Source organism: Chiloscyllium plagiosum, unplaced genomic scaffold, assembly GCF_037043375.1.
Source record: "Chiloscyllium plagiosum isolate Xiang-an unplaced genomic scaffold, Cpla_swu_hap1 HiC_scaffold_7, whole genome shotgun sequence".
Taxonomy (NCBI): domain Eukaryota; kingdom Metazoa; phylum Chordata; class Chondrichthyes; order Orectolobiformes; family Hemiscylliidae; genus Chiloscyllium; species Chiloscyllium plagiosum.
The window spans coordinates 28,218,848-28,239,892 of record NW_028270145.1 but is presented as its reverse complement, the minus strand read 5'-3'; the positions used below and the strand labels follow the sequence as shown (position 1 = coordinate 28,239,892).

The window sequence follows — 21,045 nt, the reverse complement described above, 5'->3', positions numbered from 1 at the left end:
GGTTAAGTGGATCGTCCATGCTAAATTGCCCGTGAGTGTCCAGGGATGTGCAGGTTAGGTGGATTCATAATGGGAAATGCAAGGTTGCAGAGATTGGTAGGGGGTGTGGGTCAGGTTGGGATACTCTTTAGGGGTTAGTACGGACTCAGTGGACCAAATGGCTTGTTTCCACACTGTAGGGATTCAATGATTTGGTGTACTGTCTACAGGATGCTCTTCAAGCTTTCCCTTACACTGTCAGCCAAACCAGCCACTACCAAGATCGAGGGCAGGAGGTGTATGGGATCATCATTTGTTCTGAGTCACAAACCACCCTGACTTGGAAATATACCGGACACACCTTCACAGTTAATGGGTTACGAATGTCTACACTCCCTATTCGCTGCTCTGTCCAAGCTCCTTCATAGAGAAGACAGCCATTCAAGACAGCCCACCAACCTCTCCTCAAGAGACCATCAAGCAATGGTTAATAAATGCTGAAAATCCTGGTGATGCCTATCTGATGAGAGAGCATGTTCAAACCAGTGTTACTCCATGGCGAAATGGGGACCATTCTGCTATCGGGGTGGAGAGTTGGGAATACTTATGACTGTCAAGGGGTACTGCAGAATATTTAGGAATTGACTGAAAAATCCACTTTAACTGCACTTCCAAAACACACAATTGCCAGCAACGCGCTTTATAAATACACGTCCTTGCTTTTCTACTGCATACAGAAGTATGTAGCCCTCCAAAAGAATGTAGCATAATTAAAGTCTCACTAATGTATACTGCCTGATAATATTTTCTGCAATCAATTATAAATAAACGAATTAGCTTGATCCGCTCAGTGACAATTCAGCATAAAAATGACAGCACAGCTCATATGCTGGTGCATTGGTGGAGCCCAGGCTTGACTGACTGGGAGCTGGGAGGGATCCGGAGTGCGCAGGTGCGGCACCTGCCTCAGTGAAGATGTCCACAGCTCGGCATGCCTGAGACAGAGGGAGCGAGAGACGGAAAGGAGAAAGGAGGGAACTAGAGAGAGAGATGGCATCCGATTCCACGCACCCACACCTCCGCGAGTAGGGAAAGAAGGAAGCAGACGGTGGAGGAAGGAATTAACCAGCCAGGGCCAGCAAGGAGACAAATATGAATCATGAATCTTCCCGGGTGTTGCTGTTTTTTGTCTCTGATCCTGTGCTCCAGCCTCCAGCCTTTTGGTGCAGCGGGTATGTAAGGACGGGATGGAAGGGGAAATCTTGTGCAAATGCTTTTGGGCATTGGGATAGCGATAGGGAAATGCAGCGCGGAATGACTAATGTGGGAGCTCTGTGCAGCGCTGGCTGAGTGTTGCACTGGGATCAGAGCAATAGCATTGCAGATAGGCAGAGGGTGCTGCTCCGACGCAGAACGTGTCGGGAGAAGTGTTCATGGTTTTGTTTTTAAATGCGATTCCCCGTCAAGCGCAGCTTTTTCTGCGCGTCTGCAGCATTTTGGGTTTCTTGGGGGTTGGTGGGCAGTAGGGGAGGGGGGGCGACAGATGAAATTGTCTGGTAAAACAAGGGGTAGTCGTCCCCCTAGCAACACGCTCTGAAATTGCTCTGTAAACATGAGGGCTTTTTTTTTTGCGCCCCCCCCCCCCTGCAATTGATTTATCGCATGCAGAAGCAAGATGCTCAGTGGTCTTGTTTATTCAGCATTTCTTTCTCTGCAATTGCGTGACCAAGCGAAGTGAAAACGCCTTTCTCTCTCTCTCTCTCTCTCTGTTCTCTCTTCCATCTCTCCTGCTTGTTGCAAGCAGGTCTGCAGTTGAGCGGTGCTGATGGAGAGCCATTGGCAGCTGATGCTGGTGCAGCGTTGAACCAGAGCAGCAGTCCGAGTCAGCAGGAGATAACGTGGCCTTTCCGCTTGATCTATTACGTGCACGACGACAATGAGAGCACTTATCACATCCTGGATACCAAAGCCAGGAACCAGCAGAAACACCATCAGGTAAGGATAGCAGAGAGAGCAAGACATCCAACTTCCCTAGACCCCCCCACTGGGCGCGGTGGGGCACCCACCATCCAGATGGTTGTGTTTAGAATAAAGAATGCCTCCAGAATTAGAGACTGATCATGCAGTTGTACTCAGACTCCAAGCGTCCAAGAACCCCCTGGTATATGCAGCATTTATCTCTTGCTGTTCTGTTCCAACTTCTGATATTATACTCTGATTGTTTAACCCTTCACCAGAATTGCGTTGCTTCCTTTGTGAGAACAGCAACTGCAATTCTGTTCCAGCCAGGAGTTAATTTAGACATTAAAACACCAGCTTATTGAGCTATTGGGAGAAAGCGAGTGCTGGAGATCAGAGTCAAAACGTGTGGCGCTGGAAAAGCACAGTCGGTCAGGCAGCATCCGAGGGGCAGGAGAGTCAACGTTTCGAGCATAAGCGCTTCATCAGGAACATTGTTTTAAAAGACGACTCTCCTGCTCCTCGGATGCTGCCTGACCAGCCGTGCTTACTGAACAATTGGTTAGGCAAGGGATGCCTTGCATTATATATTGGGTCTCGAGTACTGTGATGGCAACACCACTGGAGTCAAATCTCGACACCCAGGGGCTGTGCAATCACAGAATGGCAATGCTGGTGGAATTTAAAGTTCCGTTCATTAATAAATTCAATTAATAGCAAACTCTGAAATTGAAAAGCAAATTTCGAGAGTTTCCCCCAAGTTGAAGAGTCAATAACGAGGGGATTCATTTTCAGGTGAAAGCCGCTTTGTATAGCTCTATGATTCTGTGAACAGGAGTTTTGGAGGGGATTTGAGGAAATTGTTTTCACCAGAGACTGGTGGGGGTCTGGAGTGTACTGCCTGGGAGGGTAGTTGGGGCAGAAAATCTCATAACTTTTAAAAAGTACTTGGATAAACACTTGAAGCATTCTGGGCCGTGGGCTTAGTGCAGATTTAGAGTAGATCTTTGTCAGTCCAGACTCAGTAGGCTGAAGGGTCACTACTGCATGATTCTATGATTCAATGAAAGCCAGTCTTAATAACGAGAATTGATTATTGTCAAACCCATCTGATTCACTCATGTCCTTGAGGAAAGGAAATCTGCTCTTGCCTTCTCTGGAGTACATGTGACTCCAGGCCCACGGCTCTTAACTTCCCTCAGCATAGACCCGAGCAAAACCACTTGGTTCAAGGAAAGTTAGGGGATGGATAACAAATGCTTGCCTTTGTGGTGATGTCTACATCCCAGGAAAGAACAAAGAAAGAGGTGCTATCAGCAAAATGTGCTGAGGCATTTCAAATGTGTGTATAACACTGAGTCATGGAGGGAGCCGTTAAAATGGATGATCCCTTTTTTCACTGGACCATAGGAGATTGAGATTAACAAATCATGTGGGGCTTTGATAAAGTGAATGACAAGTGTTGCACCCCCCCAGGGTGAGGGAATTCAAAAGTAGGGGTCATATTTTTAAGGTGAGAGGAGAAAGATTTAAGAAGGCCATTGGGGCAACTTTTTTTACACAGTGGGTGGTTAGTGAGTGGAATCCGTGAAGTGCAGTCAAAGTGGATTTTTCAGTCAATTCCTAAATATTCTGCAGTACCCCCTTGTCAGTCATAAATATTTCCAGGTTCCTACCCTGATAGCGGGATGGTACCCATTTCACAATGGGATTATAATGTTTAAAATATGTTTGGATCAGTACATGAATAGGAAGGGTTTGGAGTGATATAGGCCAAACCCAGGCAGATGGGACTAATTTAGTTTGGGAACATGACCGGCGTTGACTGGTTGGACCAAAGGGTCTGTTTCCGTGTTGTATGACTCTATAAAGGGAGAGATAGAGACAGAGAGAAAGAAGTGGAGCAGTTTTGGAAGTGAATTCCAGTATGCAGGACTTAGCTGGCTGCTACTGGTGGAGTGAAGGGATATGTAAGGCCAACATTACAGATATGCAGAAGATCTGCCACCATTGTGGGGCTGGTGAAGATTGCAGAGGTAGACAGAGGTGCTGAACTGATGGAATTTAATTAAAAGGATGAGAATGTTTAAATTGCAGGGTTTGCCAGAACGGGAGCCAGATTGTGACAGCAAACTAAACAAGACTTGCTGAGGTATACGGGTTCTATCGTGTGATAAGACCAAAATGACCCACATCCTGAGTTGGAGTAAACCAGAAAGGCCAGCCTGTTAGGATGCTGTAGTTGAATCAATGGTATTGGGGGGAAAGCAAATTCACTCCATTTTCTACTCAGTATTGCTTTCTGATGATCCTCTGTAAAGTGGCTGTGTATGACCTTCTGGTGAGGGGATGGCTGTGATTGCCAGAAAGACTTGAACTTATGAAGTGCTTTTCATGATAATACGACATCATGAGGCGCTTGACCATCAACGGAACTGTTCTGGAGTTGGCCCTGTTGCTATGCTGGGAACCCAGTTCTAGTAAAGCTCACAGCAAGCTCGCCCAAACGGCAACGCACACATGATGATTTGATAATCTGTTTCTGATAATGCGGGTTGAGGGCTAAATGTTAGCCGGGACACTGAGCTGACATCCCTAATTCTTTCGGTAAAGCTTTGCGATTTGCCACCCGTCACCTCAGAGATGGAAGGGGCCACCTTTTAATGTCAAGTTTGAAAGTTGACACCGCTAAACATTCTAGCTTCCCCCCAGTACAGTACTGCACCATTGAAAGCAGCCCATTGGGTTTGGATCCTTCATAGAATCTTGCTGCAGAAAAGGAGGCCATTCATCCCACTGTGACCATGCTGGCTGCTGGAGATTTATCCAATTAATTGCATTCCTGTGCTTTCTCCATAGCTCCATTTCTTCTGCATCAAGTATTTACTTGATCCCCTTTTAAAAACCACCATTGAACCCACCTTCCACTGCCCTTTCGGATAGTGTAATCCAGATAGCAGTAGCTTGCAGAGCAAAGAAAAAATCTCATCTGTCCTCCTGGTTCTTTATCATGTTATCTGAAATCTGTGTCCTTTGGATCATAGAATCCCTGCAGTGCGGAAGCAGGCCATTCAGCCCACACCCTTACACTTCCTATAGCTAACCCACCGAGCCTGCACATCCTTGGACACTATGGACAATTTAGCATGGCCAAGCCACCGAACCTGCACATCATTGCACTGCAGAAGGAAACCGGAGCACCCAGAGGAAACACACACAGACACGGGGAGAACGTGCAAATTCTACACAGATAGTTGCCCAAGAGTGGAATCGAACCCGCTGTGAGGCAGCAGTGCCAGCCACTGTGTTACCATGCCATCCCAAATGGTTGCCAAGCTTCTTACTAATGGGAACAGCCCCTCCCTATTCGGCCTAACACAGTCCCTCGTGCTTTTTTCACCATCTCTGCTGACTGTTGCCAATGCGGGACAAATCCTATTCAAACAAGGCCACTGAGAAGGACAGTGCAAGTCAGATTTTCTTCTGTACAAAAGTGCATCTGAACATCGATTGCAATTTTTCATGTTTAGAATAAATTTTTGCTGGATAAAAGTATTAAAAATGTGGAATCGAAGGCAGGTGGATGATATTAAGATGACAATCAGCCATGATCTACTGAAAGGGTGACTGACTAGCCATCTCTAGTTCCTGCATGAGGCTGAAAAAATTGTGACAGCATCCGTTATGTTCATGGTGCATTATGCTTAGAGCCATATTTGTAGCAATAGCATCAATAGTTTACTGCGATGTTGCAGTTAGGGCATTGGGACACTACATAGAATCATAGAATCATAGAGCTGTCCAGCTGAATTATAATTTTCATAATTCTAGTTAATGTTATTTAGGAGTGTTCATATGAGTTATTTATTGGCAGATTGTCATTTACATTCAGTACTTGTCATCATATTTACAATTTTGATTCAGTCCCATTGCTGACCAAATAGCTTCTGATTCATCCCCTTTGTATGAAGGATTGAAATATGCCTAATGTTCTGTCTGTTGGGATCTGATTCCGATGGGCTATATTGGTTTTCTTGTTTACTCCCAAATAGGTCCAGACCCAAAGCTTTGAGCCAAGTCCTGTTTTCTCCAGGTTTACCTCCCGCTGACTGACAAAGTCAGATGTCGGCCTCTGATTTTCTCCAGTTGAGCTTTCCCTGGTTGCGCGGATTGGCAAGTACCGGGCTTTCTTTCCTGTGAAGGAATGGCTTCCCCAGGGGTCGATCAGAAAGACGTACGTTTTCAGCCATAAGTGGTCGGAGCAAGAATCGGCCGTTCAGCCCGAGTCCGCCCCTGCCATTCAATGAGCTGCTCTGATAACCCTGAACCCCACATCCCTGCCCCTTCCAAAGCAATGGGAAGTCAGAGTTGGAAATTGACTTCCATACGCCCAGGTTCCTTCCACTGTGCTTGCTTCTGTAATGTCAGGAGCCCATTTGATGACACTGTTTCCCGATCATATGAGATTTCAAAGGATCAAACCATCTCCGGCTCAGTTCAGTTACATAGAACTCTCCATCCACTGAAACCAAACCCTGATCAAAAGATCAACAGCTTTTCAATCACTTAACTTCGTGTTTTTTTGTTAGATTAGTATCTGTGCTAGCTCTTTGAAAACATTCTCTACTCTTTTCTTTTTATCCTGTAAATTTCACATTATGGGTTAAATGAAATTCCAAATCCCACTATCCTATGAGACTGTGCATTCCTGATCGGAATAACTGCTCGGTTTACTGCACAGTCTCCTGCATTTACTCCTTTGATCTTCGGTCAAATGGCTTAAATCTGTGCCATCTGGCCATTGACATACCAACCACAGTTGAAAGCAGTCCATTGAAACCACTCCTAATTTTGAAAACCTCCGCGAAATCTTTCCTTAAGCTTCTCAGCTCAAATGAGATCGGCCCTTGGTGATCCAGTCACTCCCAAGTAGCCGACGTCCCTCATCCTTGCTGCTGTTCATCCCATCAACTGCAGGAGGAGGCCATTCGGCCCAATGAGCCCATGTTGTAAAGCAATCCAATTCACCCCGTTCACAACCTCCCCTGACTCTTCCTTTGCTGTGCTGAAGTTTGTGGCTTCATTCTCCTTTTTGAAATCTTTCACTATCCCTGCTTCCATCACTGTAGGCAGTTTAAGTTCCAAGTCTTTCCCATCTGCTGCCCAAAAGGAGCTCTTCCTTACATCCCCTCCATGTCCTTGAATCTCTGTTCCTAGTTGTTTTGCTTTCCCTACCTTACTGAGTATGGTCATAATTTTTTGTTTCTCCTAGGTTCCCCACAGTGTGGAAGCAGGCCATTTGGCCCACCAAGTCCACACCACCCCTCCGAATAGCATCTCACCCTCCTACCCTATAACACTGCATTTCCTCATGGCCAATCCATCTAGCCTGGACACTGTAGGCAGTTTGGCACGGCCAATCCTCCTAACCTGCACATCTTTGGACTGTGGAAGGAAACCCACTCAGAGATGGGGAGAACGTGCAAACTTCACACAGTCGCCCAAGGGTGAAATCGAACCCATGTCCCTGGCACTGTAAAGCAGCAATGCTAAGCACTGAGCCACTGTGCTGCCTCCAGCATAGCTGTATTAAGTCTCCCTTCAACCTCCTTTACTCATCTCCGTAACTGCTGTGGTAAATCTCCTCTGCACCCACTTCAACTCTCTGATGTACTTCCTAATATGTCATGCCCAGATTGGAACTTAAGACACCCGGAGTGAGTGAGGAGGTTCGGTACAATTACTAGAGTTAACAAAGCCTCACCACTGGCCGACCGGGAACCAGGAGCTGAGCTGGGTTTGATCCTTACAGCCATGTTGAACAAACCACTCTGACTGAGGGAAGAGCATAGAGGTTTGCTGCAGTTCTCCCCAACTCCCCCCCACCTCATCACCTGAAGTTAAGGAGCTCGGTAAAAAGTCCTCACACTGCTTTGTGCTGTTGGAAAATGTGATTTTCGGGTGAGGCTAGGGTCAAATTTGGTTGTTGCAGCTGAACACATTTCTCACAATTAATGTCTGAGCTGACTCATGGATGACTCTCTACTTGGGAATTGTTTCTAGGCAGCTGTCGTGCTGTGTGACCTCACGATCGCAAGTGGGAGTGAAAACTGAGGGCAAGGAGGTACATAAGAATGCTTCTTGCACTTAGGATGAATATTTGCGGAAGGAATAGTGTATAAATTTACAATTGAGAGTTGATAACAGGTTATAGAATCCTAGATTTTACTTAAAGACTTAGAAACATAGATAAATGGAAAGTAGGAGTTGGTGTACGCCCTTGAGCCTGTTCCGCCACTTGTGACCACCCAACTCTGTACCCTGATCCTGCTTTCCCCTATACCCTTTGATTCTTTAGTTCTAAGGATTGTATGTAAAACCTTGAAAATATTCAATGTTTTGTCCTCAACTGCTTTCTGTGGTAGAGCATTCCACAGGCCCACCACTCTCTGGGTGAAGACATTTCTCCTCATCTGAGTCCTAAATCCTTAGACTGTGACCCTTGGTTCTGCTCTCTCTAGTCATTGAGGACATCCTTCCTGCATTTCCCCTGTCTAGTCCTGTTAGGTTTCTATTGCCATTCAGATAATAAACTGCCTTCCTGTTTTTGCTACCAGAGTGGATAACCCCACATTTATCCACATTGTACTGGATCTGCTCTGCATCTGCACTTGCTTTAATTTATTGCTTTTGAGGCTATCAGGAAAGTCCAAAATGCATTATGGCCGATGAAGTACTTTTGAAGTCCAGTCACTACCATGATGTTGGAAACGCAATGTGCAATTTCTACATAGGAAGATCCCATTGTTTAAGAAGGGTAGCAGGGGTAATCCTGGAAAATACAGGATCTGTGAGTCTCCTGTTGGTAGTAGGAAAATTATTGGAAAAAATTCTCCGGGGCAAGATCTTTAAACGTTTAGAAGCAAGTGGACTTATTAGCCATCAGATAGACAGCATGGTTTTGTGCAGGGGGGGGTCGTACCTCACTAACTTGATTGAATTTTTTAAGGAGGTGATGAAGATGATTGTTGAGGGAAAGGTGGCTGTTGTTGTCGACATGGCCTTCAGTAAAGCCTTTGACAAGCTCTATGACTGGTGCAAAAGATGAAGTCTCACGGTATCGGGGTGAGCTGGCAAGATGGAGACAGAACTGGCTTCATTGTTAGAGACAGAGGGTAACAGTAGGAAGATGCTTTTCCGAATGGAGGGTTGTGAGTAACGATGTTCCACAGAGATCAGTGCTGGGACCTCTGCTGTTCATGGTCTACAGAAATGATTTGGAGGAAAACATGGCTGGTCTAATTGGTACGGTTGTGGACGATACAAAGACTATTGGAGTTGCGGATAGTGAGGAGAGGACACAGCAGGATACAGATCAGTTGGAGGCTTGGGCAGATAAATGGCAGATGGAGTTTAAGCTGGACAACTGTGAAGTGATGCATTTTGAAAGGTCAAGTACAGGTAGAAATTACACAGTTATTGGCAGAGTGGTAAGTATAAGGTTTGGGTAAGTATAAGTCTTTTTCTCAGGGTGGAGGGGTCAATTGCTAGGGTACACAGGTTCAAAGTGCGAGGCGGGGAGGTTTAAAATAGATGTGTGAGACACCACATGAAGGGTGGTGAGTGCCAGGAATGTGTTTGCCAGAGACGATGGTGGGAGCAGGCACAATAGCAGCATTCAAGAACCATCTGGACGAATACATGAATAGGAAGGGAATAGAGGGGTACGGATCCTGTAAGTGAAGACAGTTTTAGCATGGAAGAGTAAAATGTGGGGTACAAGCATGAATGGCCGAAGGGCCTGTTCCTTTGCTGTATTGTTCTTTGTCCTATTCCACCAACAGCAAAGCGATGAATTACCGGTTGACCTGTTTTTTTGTAATGTTGATCATATTTCCTGTTGAAGAACTTACGCTTCAAATGTTGACTCTCCTGCTCTTCAGATGCTGCCTGACCTGCTGTGCTTTTCCAGCACCCCAGTCTCAACTCTGATCTCCAGCATCTGCAGTCCTCACTTTCTCCAAGGGATAAATATGGTCCAGGGTGCGGTGTGACAACAGCTTGCATTTATATAGCGCCTCTTAAAGTAAGAAATCGTTTCAAAGGGCTTCTCAGAACCAAAGCAAAAGGTGACGTATGAGCCTGAGCCATATATCTGTCACTTTAAGAAAGCCAGAAGCCTAACCAAAGTGGTAGGATTAAGGAGCACCTTCAAGGTTTAGGGAGGATGTTCTATAGTTTAGGGCCTAATTCACAATCACCAAAGCAGAGTGATTAATATTGGGGAGGCTCCAGAGGCTGGAATTAAATGAGCTCAGATTTTTTAAAACGTTTCTGGTGCTGGGGGAGATTTACAGAACTAGAGAGGGGTGAGGTGACAGGCTTTTAAAAACAAGGGTGGGTGTTGATAAGTTGATGCACTGCTTACCTGGCAACCAGCTTTGTTGTTCCTAAGGCAGTGACGGGGTCAGGCAACGTCATGGATCTGAAAGTAAGCAAGTTTTTGGACGATGGCAGTAGGTGGGGTGGGGTCACCAGCGGTGACAGAATGGGAAGAGAAGTTTTTGCATGGGACGGTAAATCTTTCTTCACAGAAGGATACGGGTCTTTATAGAATTGCACAGTACAGAAGAGACCCTTCAGCCCATCAGGCCTGTAATGCCAAAGCAACGCTAAATTTACACTAGACCCACTTTCCAGGTCCGTATCTTTAATGCTTTGACATTTTAGGTGTTCATCTAAGTACTTTTTAAAGGTTGTGAGGTTTCCCACCTTAATTGCCCACCCAGGCAGTGCATTCCAGATCCTCACCACCTTCTAGGCGAAAACATTTCCCTTCAGATCCCCTCCAAACCTCCTGCCTTTCACCTTAAATTTATGCCCCCTGTTTACTGACCCTTCGACAATGGGGAACAGCTACTTTCTATTCATGTCTCTGCCTCTCATAATCAAGCCCCTTTGGAGAAAGTGAGGTGGAGATGAAAGTGCTGGAGATGAGAGTCAAAAAGTGTGGCATAGTGCTGCACGTCCAAACACCTCATCTACTGTGTCCGCTGCCCCCGAAGTGGTCACCTCTACATTGGGGAGACAGGATGCCAACTTGTGGAACATTTCTGAGGGCATCTACATGATACATACACTAAACAACCCCATTGCCCTGTGGCCGATCACTTCAAACCCCCCCCCCCCCCCACCCCCACTCCGTCATGAACATGCAACTCCTGGGTTTCTTCCATCACCAAATCCAAGCCATCTGACACCTGGAGGAAGAACACCTCATCTTCCCCCTTGGCCTCCAACCACACGGGACCAATGTCAATTTCACCATTATCCTTACCTCCCTTCCTGCCGCCTTATCCCAGATCTAACCCTCCAACTTGGCACTGCCCTTTTGAGTTGTGCTACCTGTCCATCTTCCTTCCCACCTATCTGCTCCACCATCCTCTCTGACCTAAGACCATCAACCCCCACCCTTCATCTACCTATCACATTCCCAGCTACCCCCCCCCCCCCGCCCCCACCCCCAGCCTCGCCCTCCTGCCATTTATATCTCAACCCCCTTGCCACACCCCCAAACGGCATTCCCGATGAAGGGCTTATGTTCGAAATGTTGACTATCCTGTCCTCGGATGTTGCCTGACTGGCTGTACTTTTCCAGCACCACACGTTTTGAGTCTATCAAGTCCCCCCCCCATCTTCTCTGCTCCAAAGAAAACGACCCAAACTTATCCAGCCAATTTCCAAAGCGGAATTGGTCCATCCCAGGTAACAGCCTGGTGAACCTCCTCTGAACCCCCTCCACCACAATCACATCCTTCCAAAAGTGCTGTGACCCCAGAGCGGAGCACAGTATTCCAGCTAACCCAAGTGCTGCACTGTTCCAATGTAACCTCGCTGCTCGTATAATCTGTACCTCAACTGATAAAGGTCATTGGAAGGCTCTTCCTCTAAAGGCCCTGGAATTAGAAGCTTTGGATGTTTTTCTAAAGCTGACATACTTGGATTCTTAATAAGCAAGAATAGGGAAGGTAGGAATATGGAGCAGTGGGATTTGCCACAATATTCGTGAATGGATGAGTAGGGTGAAGGGGCTGAGCCCTGTTCCTTGTGCACTTGCCTATGTGTTGGTGTGGCCCCCTGGCTGTGATTCGGTACAGTCCCATCGTGGTGTTGGGTCAGGGTGTGTGGATAGGTCAGTCTATCACCGCCTTCTGCTGGGTTGAGGGGAGACGGTTTATCCCTGTCATAGTCAGATATGATACAATTTTCAGACGTTTATAAGAACTTCTCCAGTACGAGCTTAGAATCCTGCTCGGAGTTCCCAGGAAAGATCCGAGTGGATTTGGCAGCTGACTGTGCTCTCCGGGACTTGGGAGATTGCGATGGGATGGCAGGTTGCATGTGTTGATGGGTCCAGGATTACTATTTTAACTCTGTGAGTTGGGGGGGGGGTGGGCTTTTGGGGGGTGGGATTGGCGGGGTTTGGAGGCGATGCGGGCAGTTTTGAAGGAGGAATAGTTACTGACATGCGAGAGTGAGAGAGAGAAAGAGAGCCATTCATAATCTCAGCTGACATGGATGACAAGGAGGTGGAGTGATCGGAGGTTACTTGGTCATACAGGGGAGGAAGCTACAAGTAGGCTGTGTGGACAAGATCAGCTCTGAGGAGGCAAGGACGGAGAGGAAACTGAGAGAGTGACGCAAATTCAGGGACAAGGGCACCATAGAGTGAGTTCAGTCTAGTCGGCTGAGAGGAAAGGAGGGATGTGGCAGAGGCACCTTATTTGCTATTCCCGACTGTGGTGACGGGGCATTCCAATTGGTTGTTGGCGATGAGGACAGAGGGGAGAGAGAAGAAGCTGGGGTCGTCTCAGCGTTCCGGAGTGTCCCGGAATGTTAAGCATCTTCCGCAGACGACAACAGGCCCCAGCGGTGCTTCGTTGGGATCCGCCAGGATCTGATGGTGGGCGGCTGAACCTGCCACATCCAATCCCATCTGTGATCCCTGGACCTCAGGGGCAGCCCTGACCTCCACCACGGGAGTGGGCCAGTATGAGAGAGAACAAAATCTTGGTGGGACGTGAGGAGAGTTCGCCATCTCTCCTTCGGGGGAACAACGTGGGATGCTTCAGGTCTGCAGACGGGGCCGTGGTTTAGTGTTTCTTCTGAAAGGCATTAGTCAAGTGTTAAAACTATACAGTGTGTCCCTGGTGTGCAGTTATCTGGCTAGAGGGTCAATATAAATTGGCACGCAACAGCAATCCATCTCTCTCTCTCTCTTTCTCTTTCTCTCTCCGTGTTGGCCAACATGCCTGTGACAAAGTAAGTGAGAGAGTTCAGGTTCCTTACACAGCCTGGATGGTTTCAATCAATGTAATAAACTTCCCTGGTGGTCCTTTGAGTGAAGGCACAGTGCAGAGCAGGGGTAAGCTGGGACTCACTGGTGGCTCTCAGTTTTGTGTACGAGCCCACACTGGATTCCTGAGTACAAACCCAAGCACTGAGGGGGTGCTATAATATTTATTTGTAATATCCAACATTTAAGTGTCAACAACACTCAAGACGCTTGACACCATCCAGGACAAATCGGCCATTTTGATTGGCGCCATATCCATGAACATTCACCCCCCTCCATCACCAGTACTCAGTGTGTACTGTTGAACTGAAAGAATGCTGTAAATCAGAAATGAAAACAGGAGTTGCTGGAAAAGCTCAGCAGGTCTGGCAGCATCTGTGAGGAGAAATCCGACTTAACGTTTCTGGTCGAGTGAACCTTGCTCAGAACTGATTGGTCTGAAGGACCCGTTGATCCGTTAGCTGTTGAAAGGATGGGAACTGAACCAGGCGGTTGAGTAAACTTGGTGTGTTAGGCAGATAGTAAGAGTGAGGAGTCTGCTGTGTGGGTCAATAGTCTCACTGGTGTGCAGACTTGCAAACTCTCTCTCTGTAGCTGCTGCAGAGTCTGTCAGTGATTTGCTGTCTGCTGAAGGGTCGGTCATACTTAAATGTCTCCAACCCCCGTAGCACTGGATTGCCGGGGGCCAATCAATACAGCCCTCGGTGATGACGCAGTGGAGGTGAGGTTTTTTGTTGTTGCACTGAGATGGGTTGTGTTTCTGACCTTCCTCCAGGCAGCCATTTTGAGCAGAAAACCGACAGAGGGAGGGCGCCGGCTCTACCTGCTATCGCCCGCTCCAACATAATCCGGGCATTCCAGGCGAATAAATTCCCAGTTCTTAGCTTCTCAGCATTCCGTTGGATGAGGCTCATCTTGAGTTGTGAGAGTAAAAGTAGAATTTAGTCCCAGTTTGTGCATAAAATAGGCAGCTGACATTCAAAGGTCTAAAGCATCCAAATTGCTGAGTCCATGATTGTTAAGAGCGAATTGGTGAAATTATTGACACAATAGCTGTAACGCCTGCAGGATATCTAGAAACATATTTCGTAGACGTAAGCAGAAAGTGCTCTGAAGCAATCAAGTAAGAATAATGTTATAACAGGAAATATCAAAGCGATAAAATGCATAATTAGCTTTGCAGTTACTTAACTGCATGCTGGATCTTTGGCCTTATCGAAAATAATGAAGCAGATTTTGGTCATATCACACCTGTGATCTTGCTGTGAAGCCAGCTGAAGGTTTCTGTCTCTGACGGTAAGATTATTGCAGCATTTGCATGGTTTCAGCTTCAGTCTCAGAAGGTGTAAATCCATGTTTGCCAACTGGAACTCTGAACCTGGCAAGGTCACAGAGGAGGCTGAATGAATGCTTGTTTCACACAACAGGATGGCCATTTATCCTCCCTGTAGATGGTAACACACGTTCTAAGGCATTTCAAGCGCACGATACGATAAAAATGAGCACCGGATCAAGAGAGGAGACATTGGTGCAGATGACAATAATCTTGGTTAAAGTCTTAAGGAATGGCTGAGATAGAGGCAGAGAGATTTTGGTAGGGATTTCTTGAGTTTAAAGCCGTCCATGGTAGATTAAAGGGAGCGTGGAGTGTGCAGAAGAAGGTCGAATTGGAGAAATGTGGAGATTTTGGAGGGTTGTAAGGCTGAAAGAGGTTGTAGACTTCGAGAGGACATAGAGGCTTTGGCACAGGAGGACAAGGGGGAGTTCAGGAGTATCAGGACAAATGGTGAGCAGGATTTGGTGTGATATAGGAGGTGGATAGCAGTATTTTGAAAGATGGTTAGGACAGCCAAGAAAACTTAGGAATAATATATAACAGAGGCTGCAAAGACATTAATGAAGGTTATAGCAAGATGTCTTTTTAAAATTCATTCACAGGATGAGGGCATTGCTGACTAGGCCAGCGTTTATTGTCAGTCAGGTAGTTTAGAATCAGCCACATGTAGACCAGGCCAGGTGAGGTTGGCAGATTCTTTCCCCAAAGAGCATTAGTGAACTAGATGGGCTTTTCCTGACAATCGCCGGTAGTTTCATGATCATCATTGGACTCTTCATTCCAGATTCCTATTGAATTCTGTCATGGCGGGATTTGAACTCAGATCCTCAGAACATTACCTGGATCTCTGGACTATCAGTCCAGCAATAATGCTACTAGACCATCGCCTCCCCTTGTGAAGCGAGATGCGCCAGTATTGCAGAGTAAGGGGTTTTGGGGATGGAGAGTGTATGGGGTCGGGAATGCTACTCACAGACAGCCACAATGCAAATGTTGCAGTAAGTCTGGTTCAGTGTGAGATAGTGGCCAGGGAGGGACTGGGAATTAATGGCAAGGAAGCAGTCCATGCAGAAATGGCTTCAGTCTTTCTAATATTTGATTAGAAGGACATTTTGTCAGACGAGCAGTGTGACAAATCCAAGAAAGCTGAGTGGCGGTGATGGGAGAGAGTTGCGTATCATCAGGGTGTGCACGGAAATTGCCACCATGTTTTCAGACATGACTACTGAAAGCAAATTTGTGATTGTTGGCTGTGTGAGGTGTAGGATTTTGTCTTTTTTAGTTCAGAACATGAACCTTTATATATTCCAGCTACAGATTCTTTCACCTCAATAAAACTGTTGCCCTTCTTTACGGTCGTTCAGTGTACCCTCTGCTTCTCAATACTTTTTCTTTTTACTTGCAAAAATTCTCTTGGAAAACCCACCATTGTTGGTTTTACGAGTGAGAAGGTGGCATGACCCTTTTGACCAAAGTGAGGACAGATTGTATGCAGCAGAGTAAATGTAAGTTTGCAAACCTCTCACTTACACAGAGCAAAATGGTTTCCGTCAGATTTTGCATTTGGCCTCGTTCACCCGCACTGATCCAATCTGCAGAGGCTCTGCTTTCTCTCAACGTTTCTGGCTAATCAAAAGGGAGAAAGCAGTCTGCGGCGTGCAAATTCAAACGGTAAATCACCCGTGGTACGGCGGCACGGTGGCACAGTGGTTAGCACTGCTGCCTCACAGCGCCAGAGACCCGGGTTCAATTCCCGCCTCAGGCGACCCAATGTGTGGAGTTTGCACGTTCTCCCTGTGTCGGTGTGGGTTTCCTCCGGGTGCTCCGGTTTCCTCCCACAGTCCAAAGATGTGCAGGGTCAGGTGAATTGGCCATGCTAAATTGCCCGTAGTGTTAGGTAAGGGGTAAATGTAGGGGTATGGGTGGGTTGCGCTTCGGCGGGTCGGTGTGGACTTGTTGGGCCGAAGGGCTTGTTTCCACACTGTAATGTAATGTAATCTAATCTAATCTAAATCGAAGATTTGGAGAAGCCTCACTGAGGGATCTCTTCAGGCTGGAGGAGGGGGAAATGGATGCAGCTTTGATTTGGAGGGGCTTTGAATGATAAGGTCCATGCAATCTGGAAGGGTGGGGGGACATTGAACAAGGGAGGCATTGATTGATCTTGTCGCTGAGGGGGACTCAGATTAATCCCCAGTGGTTTTAGGAGATATTACCTCATAAACGTAGAAATAGACAAAATGGGAGCAGGGGTAGGCCAATTAAGTCCTCCGACTCTATTCTTCCATTCCATATGATCATGGCTGATTGCCCAACACAGTTCCCGCTTTCTCTCCTCACCCTTCAGCCCCCATTACAACCATGAATAGTAGGGCCTGGGGGAAGACACTGTGGGGCTTATTGTGAGGCATTGAGAGAGCCTGCAATAGGAGAGGAGAATAAACCCAAAGAATATCGGTGCAAAAAAGAGAGTTGTAATGCTTAAGAACACTGCCATTATATCCCCCACATTCTCAGACCATGCTCAGGGTAACCGCGTCAGAGAGCTGCAATGTTTGGGCACCAGACCTCAGAGAGGATTCGCCTTTCTACTCAGGGGCATGTGCGGCAGGGTGTTAGGGAGGATACTTAATATAACAGACTGAGGAGAGACCTAATGGAGGTTAAGGTAACTAAGGGATTTGATTGGCTTAACAGACCCCATAGCATTACCGAAAAAGGCACATTATTCTAACAGAAAGGACAATGATAAAAATATCAAAGCCTTTTAGGATTTATACATAGGTGAAGGTGCAACAAAAACTAAACATCTAACTGAAAAATAGATCGTGCCGTAAGCTTGTTTGCGTTATGAAATATTTTCAAATGCAATTACTTAATGATTTCTTAATTAGCGTTTTTTAAATCTAGAGCAATGAAAGCAACGATACATATCAGCACTTGGTAAATGGAAACAGCAAAACAGCAGCACCAAATTAACAAAAAAATGTGTGATTTCTGGACAACAAAGTCACAGAAGATGCCCTCAAGCGATAAGCTGCGTGGTTCATTACGTTTCACACATGTAATGCTGACTGCAGGCAGCTGTCCTTGCAGCACTGTTGGCTGCAGTTCATTCTTCATGTTATTCAGCCGTGAAAATGACCTTTCACCCCAGCTGTTTGTTACTATGAGACACCAAAAGAGACGTAGTATTGCTTCCACATGAGGGAGAGCCAACTGCATCTTCACTTGGATGATCCAGGTCCTGGTAGCATATTTCTTAAAAAAAAAAGTCAACCATAGAATGTGAATGTCGCTGACTGGGCCAGTACAATTAATGGTAGGACCGTGGGTAGTGCTGTCGACCAGGGGGACTTTGGAGTTCAGGTACATAATTCCTTGATATTTGCGTCGCATGTAGACAGGGTGATTAAGAAGGCATTGAGCACACTTGCCTTTATTGCTCAGACCTTTTGAGTATAGGAATTAGGACGTCATGTTGAGGTTACACAAGATGTTGGTGAGGTCTGTTCTGGAGCACTGTGTCCAGTGCTGGTCACCCTGTTATAGGAAGGATGTTATTAAGCTGGAGAGGGTTCAGAAGAGATTTACCAGGATGTTGCCAGATATGGAAGGTTTGAGTTATAAAGAAAGGCTGTATAGGCTAGGAGCTTGAGAGGCGGCCTGATAGAGGTTCATAAAATCATGAGGGGTATAGAGAGGGTTAATGGTAGTTGTCTTTTCCATAGGGCGGAGGATTTCAAGTCTAGGGGGCACATTTTCAAGGGGAGAGGAGAGAGATTTTCAAAAAGACTTAGCTCTCTGGGCTAACATTTTTGCGCAGAGAGTGGTTTGAGTGTGGAATGAACTTTCAGAGGGAGTGGTGAATATGTTACAATGTTGAAAAGACACTTGGATAAGTCCTTGAATAAGGAATGTTTGGAGGGCTATGGGCCAGGAGCAGACAACGGGATTCGTTTAGTTTGGGATTATGTTCAGCGTGAACTGGTTGGACCGAAGGATCTGCTTCCAGGCTGTATGCCTCTATGACTTATTGCCTGTCCCTAGTTGCCATTGAGAAGGTGGTGGTGAGCTGTCTTCTTGAATCACTAGTCTTCTTGGTATCGGGACACTGTTGTTTGAAAGGGTGTTCCAGGATTTTGACTGAGTGACTCTGAAGGGATGGCGACTTAATTACAAATCAAGATGATGTCTGGTTTGGGCAGGGGGGCATTGAACTTGCAGATGGTGGTGTTCCTTTATCGGAATAATTTCCTTTGATGTACATTCAAGAGTGCTGCATTTCTCCAGTGAGGGTACATTGTTGATGTACATTGTCAGGGTACACTTCCATCAGGAGCTTTACACCTTCACATGCCTGTTCTCTCAAGGCAACACAAAGTTGTTTGTGATAATTTCGTACACGATAGCTCTTTGTTTTAAGTTGGTTTCAAGTTCATCCATTATAGGAATCACTTGGCGGAAGTGTTTGGTCAGCATTAGGTGAGAGAAGACAGAGGTGAGGAGGAATTCTTTCTCTCTGGGAGAGGTGAATCTGTGGAATTGTTTCCCTTAGAGGGTTGTGAGATTGGGTCATTCAATATCTTTGAGGCGGAGAGAGAGATTTTTAATCAGTAAGGGTTATGGGGAAAAGGCAGCAAAGTGGACTTGAAAATGATCAGAACAGCCATGTTCTCATTGAATGACAAAACAGACGGTTCTTTAAAAGAACTTTAAACTTCATCTCAGTCTTATTTGTCTCCATGCCCCTGTGACCAGTGGAATGCCACAAGGATCGGTGCTGGGTCCACTGCTTTTCATCATTTATATAAATGATTTAGGTGTGAACATAGGAGGTCTAGTTAATAAGTTTGCAGATGACACCAAAATTGGAGGTGTAGTGTACAGCAAAGACGGTTACCTCAGAGTACGACAGGATCTTGATCAGATGGGCCAATGGGCAGATGGAGTTTAAATGCGAGATGCTGCATTTTGGGAAAGCAAATCTTAGCAGGACTTATACACTTAATGCTAAGGTCTGAGGGAGTGTTGCTGAACAAAGAGACCTTGGAGAGCAGGTTCATAGCTTCTTGAAAGTGGAGTCGCAGGTAGGTAGGATAGTGAAGAAGGCGTTTGGTATGCTTTCCTTTATTGGTCAGAGTATTGAGTACAGGAGTTGGGAGGTCACGTTGCGGCTGTACAGGACATTGGTTAGGTCACTGTTGGAATATTGCGTGCAATTCTGGTCTCCTTCCTATTGGAAAGATGTTGTGAAACTTGAAAGGGTTCAGAAAAGATTTACAAGGCTGTTGCCAGGGTTGGAGGATTTGAGCTACAGGGAGAGGCTGAATAGACTGAAGCTGTTTTCCCTGGAGCGTCGGAGGCTGAGGGGTGACCTTATAGAGGTTTATAAAATCATGACAGGCATGGATAGGGTAAATAGACAAGGTGTTTTCCCTGGGGTCGGGGAGTCCAACACTAGAGGACATAGGTTTTAAGGTGAGGGGGGAAAGATTTAAAAAGGACCTAAGAGGCAACTTCTTCATGCAGAGGGTGGTGTGTATATGGAATGAGCTGCCAGAGGAAGTGGTGAAGGCTGGTACAATTACAACATTTAAAAGGCAATTGGATGAGTATATAGGAGGGGTTTGGAGGTATATGGCCAAATGCTGGCAAATGGGACTAGATTAATTTAGGATATCTGGTCAGCATGGATGAGTTGGACTGAAGCGTCTGTTTCCATGCTGTACAGCTCTATGATTCTATAAATTGCGGCACTCAGAATTGGAGACCTACTCCAGAGATTTTGTTTATAGCTTATCAAGATTCAACAATGATTAACATTATTCTTTCTCGCTCACTCCTGCAGGCTGTCCACCTTACCCATGCAAGCTTCCAGATCGATGCCTTTGGCTCCACCTTTATACTAGATGTTACACTGAACCAGTAAGTATCACCTTTCCCAGGGAATTAGTCTGGGATGTAGTGGTTGTCAGTAGAGGCTCTTTGGCTTCACTTACGAGTGACATTTACTGGCCAGGGGTTTGTGTGATGTTGTAACTGGACAACTGTTCATGGCAGAACAGTAATTCTTGTACCTCACAAAGATACCTTGGCTAATGGGGGGTGAACTCTGCGCGGATTACCATTGACCAGAAACTGAACTGGATTAGCCGTATAATAAAGGTCAAATCGTCATCGTCTTACCAGGTTCTTGAGCTGCTCTGTCATTAGAGAGAGGCAACTGGTGATGGTTTAACCTGAGGGTAACCATGCCTCAGGTGAGGGGAGAGGTTGAGAAGGAGAGCCCTAGCCATATAAATACTGTGGTAGCAAGCAGGTCAGAGGCTAGGAATCCTGCTGTGAGTAACTCACCTCCTAGCTCCCCATTTTCCATCCACTATCTACAAGGCACAAGTCCGGAGTGTGATGG

General features: G+C 46.2%; 1 protein-coding gene across 6 annotated transcripts in view; it reads left to right on the top strand.

The window, feature by feature from the left end:
* The first annotated feature begins 958 nt into the window (after nt 1-958).
* adam23a (ADAM metallopeptidase domain 23a) overlaps nt 959-21,045 on the top strand; it is a 305,906-nt gene continuing 285,819 nt past the window's right edge. For 4 of the 6 annotated variants that reach the window (XM_043693275.2, XM_043693274.2, XM_043693281.2 and 1 more), the window contains exons 1-3: nt 959-1,211; nt 1,784-1,974; nt 20,482-20,558. In XM_043693275.2, the coding sequence (XP_043549210.2) occupies nt 1,139-1,211; nt 1,784-1,974; nt 20,482-20,558 (341 nt within the window). In that variant the 5' untranslated portion in view covers nt 959-1,138. The remainder of the gene's footprint in view (nt 1,212-1,783; nt 1,975-20,481; nt 20,559-21,045) is intronic. The other 2 variants (XM_043693276.2, XM_087988869.1) reach the window with 1 other exon arrangement.